General features: G+C 41.3%; 1 protein-coding gene across 1 annotated transcript in view; it reads right to left on the bottom strand.

The window, feature by feature from the left end:
• Nucleotides 1-8376: 8376 nt before the first annotated feature.
• PRL (prolactin) overlaps nt 8377-11063 on the bottom strand; it is a 91505-nt gene continuing 88818 nt past the window's right edge. The window contains exon 5 of the mRNA XM_085606592.1: nt 8377-8875. Within this exon, the coding sequence (XP_085462718.1) occupies nt 8684-8875 (192 nt within the window). The 3' untranslated portion in view covers nt 8377-8683. The remainder of the gene's footprint in view (nt 8876-11063) is intronic.

Raw genomic sequence — 11063 nt, 5'->3', positions numbered from 1 at the left:
TGGTTAGTGGGGTTGCAGGTGAGACGTGGTAAGGCAAAGTGGTGGTGTGTTCAGACTGCAAGAAATGGGTGCAAGTCTTGGTATGTCTGAACAACACCAGTTTTAAGGGTTGCACTTTTTAAGCTGCCTGTGACCTCTGGTAACACATAGCTATGAAAAGACTCATGCTGGTGAATTTGTATATTGCATGCATACTTCCGAAACTGAATGCACAGGGCTGGGTTTAGCTAGTACAGACAGTGGCCACATGCATCACCTGACAGCATTCGGGAAACTCACTGGCTTATTGTTTTTAGGTCGAGCCTGGACAGCGCACGCACTGCTCTGCGAGGCAATGCTGTATTCAGGTAGGGGCTTGAAGCTCTGCCCACTCTGCGCCCATATTTTTCATTGGCTTGTGTCATTCTCCACTGTAAATTGTGGCTATTCATTGGTCAATAGGCTCAGTAGTCCCTCCTTAGTATTGCCTTGTCTTGTTTTGTAACCTCCCTTGGCTACACCCTGTTACGTGTGTTGCTACTGGGTAGGCTTTAATTGCAGCCTCCGAGCACAAATTCCTCAAATAGCTTTGTCCTTCCTGCTGTTGCAGGCAGGACATGCTCTCTCTTAACCCTTTTTTAAAATTGTTATAGCATGGGCGCAGAACATATTTGCAATGCAATAGGTCTCGCAAATGACAATGCCTTTTATTTATCTGTTTTAAAAACAACACATAAATAAAAGGCGTTGTCATTTACAATGCCAATAGCTCAAACTCTTGTAAATGTGAGAACTATTGCATGAAAGCTGCTTTTTGAGTCAAATAAAGATGAGATTGAGAAGGGTGAATATGTGAAATAATGTAAGCAGACACTTTCATGAATAACATGCCAGTGCTCATGCATAAGGGATGGTTGCTGTTCCCATGGTCTAACATAATGCAAAGTTCTGCTTTGGTCTTGTCTCTTACTGCAGTCACTTCACTTTATAAAATGAAGCAGATCTCGGTCTCGCTCTAACCATTTCAGAAATTAAACAGAGCTCCTTGAACAGTAATAAGGCACTTTTTTGTTGCTTTAAATCCCATCATTATATGCAATGCTGAATTGGTATGTCCATCGTAATTAAATTAGCAGACTTATGCGTTGTGCTGTATTTTTGTTCTACTTAATGAATAGTTCCAGTGTTGATAGTGGGGCACTGCATTTTCCTTGCTATGTACTGCATTTAAATAGCTGAGTAAAGTATTGCACAGAGAGTATCTTATAACCTGTCTGAGCTAAATGTCTTTATTTAAAGATCTCACAAAAATACCCGAGTATTACTTTGGGCAATGGAACCTGTTCTCTTTCTCTGCTTCATGTTAGGCTAGATAGCATTGCTTACCAGAGGAGAATATGCCATGTCTGAGTTTTGTTTTAAGTAATGAGTGGTCAAAAATGATGTGGATCTCCTCTTAATTGGCCATTGAACATCTCTGAGTCTCATTGGTAGAGTTGTTATCAAAGTTATCGCACCATGTAAATCATGCAGAATGAAGAAGGGCTGATTTTCCTTGCAGCATTATATGTGCACATATTGTCAGGTACAGACTATATCTCTAGAATAGGTTTTAGGAGGATTGGTGTTATTGTTTGTGTTTAAGATTTGTAATGTATTACTGCTATAATGAGATGTTCTGGTAGTATTTTTCCATCAACTTCCATGAAATCACTTGCTGTGATTCAATTTTGCTAAAAGGTTAATCAATGTCTATTCCAATTATGCAATCGGGTTAAGGGACATATGATGTAATTTCCTGTGATGTCATTCAGGGGTCAAAGGGCACATGCTGTCAGTTGTGCTATGCCTAGCATTGTGGTGAATCGAAGCCCTTTGATTTCAGCATGAGCAATTATACAAGTGTATATTTCTGCAGGAATATGCATGCAAACTTGTGACTAGTGCAGGTTTTTAAGCATACTTCTGGAAATGTTCGTGATTTTCTGAAATTCATAAATCTTCACCCATGGAAGATGTACAGTTTATTGCTTTCTTTATTAATCAACGCCACTTTGTTTACTTGGTTGGGGGACTTTGTTTATGGTCATGATGTGTTTCAGTGCTTCAATATACACCACAAACAAAACCAGTTATAGGATCAAGCTCGGTGGAGCCCTGTTTAGTAGCTGGTGGGAAGGTTGATTTTTGCCATATATGCTAATGTGTATATACAGTCTCAGGCCCACCTCTATCTTTCTTCCTCTGTAATACCTTTAATATTATGATTCAACAATTTTTCTGGGGAAACATATGACACTCGTAGGAAGGTTGGGCCAGCTACTCCTCTTAATTTAATTGAAATCTATTATGGTGAGTGTCCAAATGGACATATGTTGATGTGTATTGCCTAGGAAGCACCCCATTAAATTCTTTGTCGGTAATTTGATAAAGGGTGGCAAAAATAATGTGCCAATGCTTTATTACAAGATAAAGGACAATAATGTTAGGCAGTTAGTTAAACTTTGTTGATGATATTAGAGTATACTTGGTTATGGTGTTACGGTATGATTGGCCAGGGATTTAGAAATGTTTTGAAATGTTAGGCTGAAGTTCATGCAACAGAATCATCAGGCATGTGTTTACCTGTACATTTGTGCATAAGGGGCTACACTGATGAGAATTTAACACTCAGTAAAATGCAGTCAATAAAATGCTGGTACACAGAAGACCTCCGAGACACCAAACAACACTACAAACAGCTAGAAACGAACTGGAGAGCCAGCCATGACACCACTGACAGAACGACCTACAAGGCTGCACTCAGACACCATCACCAGCACATTAGTGACACCAAGAAAAAAGCTCTAGAGGAAGCTCCGACAGCTGCAAGGAGATCTTCTCAATCATCAAAGATTTCACCTTGCCCTCAGCCACTGTCAACAACATTGCTGCCTTCCAAGAACTCTGTCACAACCTATCCAACTTGTTCCACAGCAAAGTTGCAAACATCTACAGCAACTTTACACACCAACCCAACCCCAGAGAACGCATCGCTAAACTACCCAGCATCAATCAAGACAGCCATCTGACCGAATGGACAACCCTCAGCCAAAACAACACACTCACAATCATGAGGACCATCCATTCAGGGGCTCCAACAGATCCATGCCCCACCACATCTACAATCTGAGAACATCACCAATCAGTATCACCCTGACTCACATCATCAACACCTCCATCCTGGATGAATGGAACCTTGCAGGAATCAACGCACTTCTCAAGAAGCCCACAGCCGACCCGAATCAAATGAGCAACTTCCAACCCATCTCGCTGCTCCCCTATACAGTTAAAGTGATTGAGATTGATTAACAAGCAACTCACAACCTACCTTGAACTTCACCATCTTCTGGATAACATATAATCAGGAATCAGAAAGAACCACAGCACTAAAACAGCACTCATTTCGGCCAGCGACAACATTGAAACATCCTGGACCAAGGAGAAACAGCAACCCTCATCAGAAGACTCCACAAAGTTGGGATACAAGGATCCGGTCTCAAATGGATCTGTTCCTTCCTCATGGGAATAACCCAAAAGCTCAGTCTGCCACCTTCGCATCAGAGGCCAAGAAGCAGACATGCAGTGTCCTACAGGGGTCATTCCTCAGCTCCACTCTTTTTGTCATATACATGATACCGCTAGCCAACATCATACGATCACAAAATATCACTGTCATCTCCTACACAGATGACACCCAACTCATCCTTTCACTGATGGACATGACAAACACCACCAAAACCCACTTCACCAACTGCATGACCATGACAGCAGATTGGATGAGAAGCAACTGCCTGAATCTCAACTCCGACAAGATGGAAGTACTGGTCTTCAGGAACAAGACCTCTCCCATGGAATTTCACCTGGTGGCCGTCCATGCTAGAAACAACACCCACAGAGCATGCAAGAAATCTAGGGATCATCCTAGATGACAAGCTCAACATGACAGTTCAAGTCAACACAGTATACACCTCCTGCTACCACATCCTTTGAAGGCTGCAAAAGATCTTCAAATGAACATCAGATGGACCATCACGCAAGCACTCATCACCAGCAGGTTAGACTACGGCAACACTTTTTATGGCGGAATCTCCAAACCACTACTACACAGACTCAGGACCATCCAGAATGCAGCCACAAGACTCATACTCAGCCTCTCAAGCCATACCCACATCACATCACACCTCAGGATGCTTCAATGGTTCCTCATTCACAAGTGCAGCCAATTTAAACTCACACAGAAAACCCTACACAACACAAGGCCAGAATACACTTTCACAAACCCACCAGACACCTATGCTCTACCTCACTCTTACTCGCACACACTTACCACATCAGCAAAAGCAAAACTGGAGGTCGCTCATTCTCCTACATCGCACTCAAAACATGCAACAACCTCCCTAAATACATGAGACCCTCCTCTTCACTTCTTGAGTTCCACAAGAAGCTGAAGACCTGGCTTTGTTGTGTAGTTCATATATACCCTACACAGGATCTGCGCTTATTGGATAATATAAACTGTGGGATTGGGGGCAGACTGATTCTGTGCACCCCCACTGGATACGTTAGCCTGTCTGTATCAGCCAGCTCACAGTGCCACTAGAATATCCTCTTATTGGGACGAAAATAGTTCTTGGCAACCTCAGAACATGACAACTCTGATCCCCCAGAATCGTAGAAACAATATACTACTTTTTGCTCAGTCACTCGTACTCACTTAGTTTGTCTCAGAGGTACACAGAATAAAAAGGCTGGGTATTTCTATAAGAATTAATTGAACAGTTGTTATTCTAGTGTATAATAGATGAGCTGCAAAAAACATTAGACAGTAGCAGACATATATGATTAGAAGCACTAAGAAAGTAAATGGATAGTATAGCTCTACCATCTTGCAATAATCATGAATACATACAAGTATATAAAACACATGATAAAAGGTGCATACTCCTAAGATGTCTTGCTAACTAGATGTACCTAAATGTACCTAGCATCTGTGTAGGTGTTATGCCAAGAATCCCCCTAGAATTTAGTCCACCCCATTACCTGAGAATGAGAGAATATGGGACCCCATCCTGGTCTCAAGTTGGACACCCCGCGAGGGATGTTAGACCCCTGCTAGCTGGAGGGTCTGCATGCAGGAACCACAGCGTCTCTGGTCAGTATGTCAGCCAAGAAGTCACGGCCTCCTCTATCTCCCCAAGCAAGATGTGATGTATTTATACCCATAGGTCTCCCCGGGGGTCCTACCTTGCTGTGTCACTGTGTCGGCCTACAGGATGATGTTGGGCCTGAACTTTATACAGAGATATTATACAGGAGATGGTAATCCTGCTGTTAGTCCTGCTGTGCTTCCAATAAGCCTCATGCATAATGTATGAGAATCGAACTAGGGAAAACCTGCATTCTGAATGCAGTATCACATCTGGGTAAAAGATCAGTCCTCAAGAACCGTAATGTCTGTAATGTAGGGAGGGATATAGGTGAAAGGTTATAATGTTACCTGCGCCTATATTGGGTACCTTATATGGAATATAACAGCTCTTCAAATAAGGATCTTGGGACCATCTTGGGACACCTTGACAAAATGCCTGGACACCTTTTTGGGTTATTAGTGCGCTATACAAATCAATATAACATAACACTGGATGGGGAACATTCAGGATATTCCTCAATCTAATTTTTTTCGAATGTCTGACTTTCTAGAGTTTTTAATATACATACGTGGAGACAAGGGTTCATATTTCTCTTCCCCTTAAAAGTAATGAAACTTTTTAAAGTAATCTCTTTTTAGGAGCCACTCAAAGTAAGTCAAATATAAACTTTTCAAAAATGGCTTCCTCATCCCCAGACTGAAGCCTAGGGATGCCTCTAGTGAGTGCAAAGGCCACTGATCAATGAAGGTCTTCAGTACCTGGATCAAATAACAGAACCCTCATCAGCATCATCCCTCAATATTTACATGAAAAGCTAAAACTCTGCACATTAACTCAAACCCTGTGATTCACAGATGGCATCACACTCTTGATGCCTTGTTTCTTTTGTAACTGACGAACCTTTATGACACAAGGTCAAGTGCAGTGCTTCATTTGTAAAAGAAAATCAATAAAATAAGTGCAGGGGGCCATCGTTTTGTTTAGGAGCCTGCCATTGGTGTTACAGAATGCTGGGGTTGTAAATACAAATGCTGGCTAGTCTTGACTGCAGCCCAAGCCTCTTTCTTTCACCGTCCTACAATAACTGCTGTTTTAACTCACTTTGAGGGTTAATTTGTGTCCCTCTTTTTTCTTTTATCTCTGATTTCCATTGCAGCAGGTGGCTCACGTTATAGGACGATAAAAAAAACTTTATGTTGAAAATGGTACAAACCCTTGCCGCTAAAAGAAGGCATAATGAGTAGGGTTGAATGCCATACTACAAGAACCCCAGAGAGTTTGGGGTTTGTGATCAACTGGTACTATGTGATAGCAGGGGTAAAGGAATAGATGTATAACATTTTGGATAGCTTTGCCTTCAGCTATATAAATCCTATGCATGGCTGCCCTTTCACTTCTATGGTGAGCACTTACAACATATAGCAGCCCCCAGGATTATAACAATTCTTTTAATGTTGCTTCCCCAAATAACATTTTGAGAAGTAAAAATTACTCATTTGCTAGACATTATTTTTAGTCTTTCAACCGGATGCCCTGAGCAGTGGAACATGATATTCAATTATTATTAGGCCACAAATTCAACAATTCACTTTTTGTTTGTCACAGGTATTTTGAAGACTCCAAACACTGATAATTGAATTCTGCATAAATAAACTACAGGTAGAGAGTTTTTCCACGTGAATCTATGCCCAAATATATTTTGAAATTACTTCAAAATAAATCAACAATCTTGCTTTCCTCCAAACTACAAGTCCTGCTGTTCTCCATCTTACTTCTGAGATCATGAATCATTTGCACCTTTCACATTTGAGAATCTCTCACTCGGAGCTTCAATCCATTAGTCACTTGATTGCAACACAAAAATAGGTCACAGCAGTGGCTAATTGGCTTCACGTATTATGTACTTTGGGACCTTTGGTTAATCATATGGATTTAAGAGGGGCTGTTGATTTATTGAATACTCAGTTGTGTTGCCTATTAACAGCAAACTGTGAATGAGACTAAATGGTCGATAAAATTGCTGTTTAGACATAATATAGATTTTTTGCCCACTATCTAGGTCTCTAGCAGTCTTTAAAGGCTCCCTCCCTAAGTGCAGCTCAGAACTATAACAAGCGACCTGGCTTTTAACAACCGTTATAAACCAAAGCAAAAGGACTACCAATTTATTAGAACATTTCACCTACTTGGGGTAGAGTATTCTCAATTTAATAAGTACAAAAACAGTGAGAAGCAATGGAATGTTGAGGCAGAAGGGCTATATCAGGCATTATTGTCCCTCAGCCAATCTATTGTCTTCAATGTACCTCCCAACATTCTAATGTTCTAATACAGCCCACTGCCGAGGGATATACCAGTTATTAAAGGCCCTGAACCCAAGTTATTGGCCTGAGCCACAGACAAGGGCCTATATTGAGGGAGAGGGCCTTTAACAACCGGAATAGCCTGAGGCAGAAGGGCTATGAGGCTGTTATAACATTCCACTCACTGATGGTAGAATGTTCTAAATTACAAAGGGAGAAACATGAAGACAAACATTGGAATGTTGGAGCCAAAGGCTTACATCATCCATCATAAACCCAGAGCTACTCATTGGCTTCAATGGCGCTACCAACATTCCAATGTTCTAATACTTGTTGTTGATCTGTAATGCAACGCATAGCTGGCACTGCTATCAATTGAAGATAGCTTTTGCACACAAAAGTTGATCGGCATTGCCTTGTGCACTGCTTTACATTATAGAACATCGCACGTCGTTGCATGCACCCTGGCTCAAAATGTTAGCAAATCTAGTCCTCTGTTTTTTCGTACCCATGGTAGAATTTTTTTAGGTAGTGAGCAGTCTAAGAAACTGTGGCCGTTCACAGTGGTGCATATTCTAAGCAATGATTCTAGAAAACACCAATACAATGTGATTTGGTGCCAGAGTCAACGGTGAGCTGCAGTTAAAACACCTCTGCAATGGCCATGGCATTAAGAGAACTAGAATTACCTATAAGGCATTTCTGTATCCTGGTTAGAAGTAGCTTCATATTAATGGGCATTTTATCGTATCCTCTGACTGCCCTTCAGTCACTTTGTTCCATAAATGTATTCAGATCTTGCCGGTAACACTGGTGATGAGAGCATGCACTGGGTTACACACATTCTAAATCACATAGACTGCTTCACAGTAAAACCACAGACAAATTCAATTTATGGCAATATTTTTATTCTTCATGCTGCAAGAGTAGGCGTTCTATGACTGGCATTTAACCGCGCGTCAGAGAATATCCGCGGGCTTTTCTGCCCGTCACTCGAGCACAGGAATTGAAACATTGAAAACAGTTCTATGGAGTTGCATCCTTGCTATCAAAAGAATAAAAGCACTGTTGACCCAGATAAAAGTAAGCATTTTTCTATCACAGTGGCAGGGAATGCGTTTCTTCTTGAATAAAAAATGGCAATGTGACAAAATGCGCCTTCCATCAGCGATAGCGTTTCAGTGAATGATTGACAACCAGGGAGAAGGCTCAGCAGTTGCTGCCATGCATCAACGTGCACTTCAAGAGTTTCAGGTAGTTGTCAATCTTGTGGGAATCTCTGCGAAGACAGTGCAAAAGATGGTAGAAGGCATAGAGGCGGGAATTTTCATCAGCCATCTGTATCTCTGTTGGCCCTGTCCACCGCGAGTAGACTTCATTGCCCAGGTCGCCAGGATGAAACTAAGGCATATAAAGAGACAAACCAATTTAGATAACATAGCAGGACCCACAGCACATGACTTTAAGGCCAAGTGGGATGCATTTAAGGTCATGCAACACCACCTGATCTTTTCATAATACTAGTAAATATAAGTGAAAAGCACAGATTTCTCCTTCATATCAGTTTGAGGATCCTCCCTCTAAACACCCTAGTGGTCTGGGCCCCTATTTAAGGAGATTTGGCGTAAGGTAGGTCAACAAGTCATCTTGCTGCGCTGCCCTACGCTAAAGTATTTATGCAATATAGTGCATTCCTGCCCTTTCTCTCTGCGCTGGCACAGTTCCGGCTGCCTAGCGTTTATGCAGGTACCCTTGCACTATGGTGAAAGAGTGCCTGTATTGTCGGCAGGGTTGTTTTTGGGCAGGAAGGGTCACCATCCAGCATAGAAACAAACCTAAGATGTTTTTTCCTCTTTCTACGTGTGCTGTTGAATGCAGCATACAGAGAAGGAGGAAATAACGAGGAGAAATAAAGACATTTCTCTTCATTATGCCTCGCCTCAGCAGGCGAAAGGATTTTACATTTCCCCAGGTTTACATGCTCATGTAAATCTGGGGCAGTGTCAAAATCCATGGGTATTGCATGAGAAAACCCACCTCAATGCTCATGGAGCGTCTCCAGAACATAGAGTAAGGAAACACAGCGAATTGCGCTGCATTACCTTACTCCATATCTATGAGACCATTCAAAGCCACGCATAGTAGGTTTGCGTGGCCTCATAGATGTGATGCTCCGGTGGCGCAATGGGCTCGTAAATAAGCCCCCTAGTGTATTTCTTGGGACACTGAAATTATTGAAGCTTTGACATTAGAGTTGATTTAAAAGAGTATCTGCACATTCATAACAGTGCCATAAAAGTGGTCCATTATTCTTTCAGCAGGGCTTTTATCACCCAGAGAAATAAGTGATCATATTTTTTCTGCAAAATAAAATGCTTCGTTGATATTTGCAGTACAAACTGAATTAAAATGTCTAGAGATGTTTTTTCTGTACTCGACAAATCACAGCGATGCTTATTTCTGAGTATAATGTGACCTGAGCAGGGACCTTATTACTGAGTAAGGCAGCTCTCATGCAGAATTCTAATGGGGGCAAAGGCTGAGGTGGTAAGAAGAGACTGGTATGAAGTCATGTTTTTTCTTGATCTGTTGGGAAATACATGCTGCAAGTGCTCAAAGAGAGCACTGACAAGTCTTCTGAAGGTTGTTGGAGGCGAATATGGCTCTTGGATTTAGCTGTGACCTCATTTGTGAAATGGATGTGGTTGCATGTGCAGGCAGTATAGTGCAAACCTAAGGATACCGGGTGTAAAAGTGTCCTACATTTTTATTCCTCAAGTCATTTTAGGAACATAGGGCCAAATGTAGATAATCCATAAATACCGAATTCTTAATACCGAATTTTACCGATTCGGTATTAAGAAATCGGTATTTCTTATGTAGCTAATGAATCGGTACAAAATACCGATTCCTTAACATTCCTTATTACCGAATCGGTAATAAGGAATACCTACCCATTCATTCCTATGGGCTTGGAGGCCCATAGGAATGAATGTAAAGCCATTCTGTATTAGCGATTCAGTATTACCAAATCGGTAATACCGGGAGGTATTTCAAGGGGGCCAGGGTGTCCAAAGGACACCCTGTTGCACCCCTGAAATGTGCCTGTGTGCACATGTGGCGCACACACATGCCCTAAGGGCATCGATGTGTGCCACATGGCACTTAAAAAAAATTCAAAAGTGCATTTTTAAAGGAATTCGTTAATTACCACCAACTTGAAGTTGGTGGTAATTAACGAATTATTTAAGCACTCTTTTATGTGCTTTCTACTTTGCATTTACCGATTCGGTAAATACCGAATCGCTAAATACAGCTACGGTATTTACCAAATCATCACCTACATTAGGAATGGCTAAATACCGGTCGGTAACCTTGAAATTTACCGAATTTCAGGGTTACCAACCGGTATTTAGCCACCTACATCGGGCCCATAGTTTTGTTCTTCATGATCTATTTACATGTTGTTTCAGCAAAATAAGTGAAAATATTCCAAGGTTACCTCATTTTTTTCTTGAAAAACAGAAACTAGTTAATTAGTAATTATCCTACAAGACATATTAACTGATATTACTTATAAGAAAATGTT

This window comes from Triturus cristatus, chromosome 5_2, assembly GCF_964204655.1.
Source record: "Triturus cristatus chromosome 5_2, aTriCri1.1, whole genome shotgun sequence".
Lineage (NCBI taxonomy): Eukaryota > Metazoa > Chordata > Amphibia > Caudata > Salamandridae > Triturus > Triturus cristatus.
The sequence above is the reverse complement of the archived record's forward strand: the minus strand, read 5'-3'. Positions and strand labels throughout refer to the sequence as shown.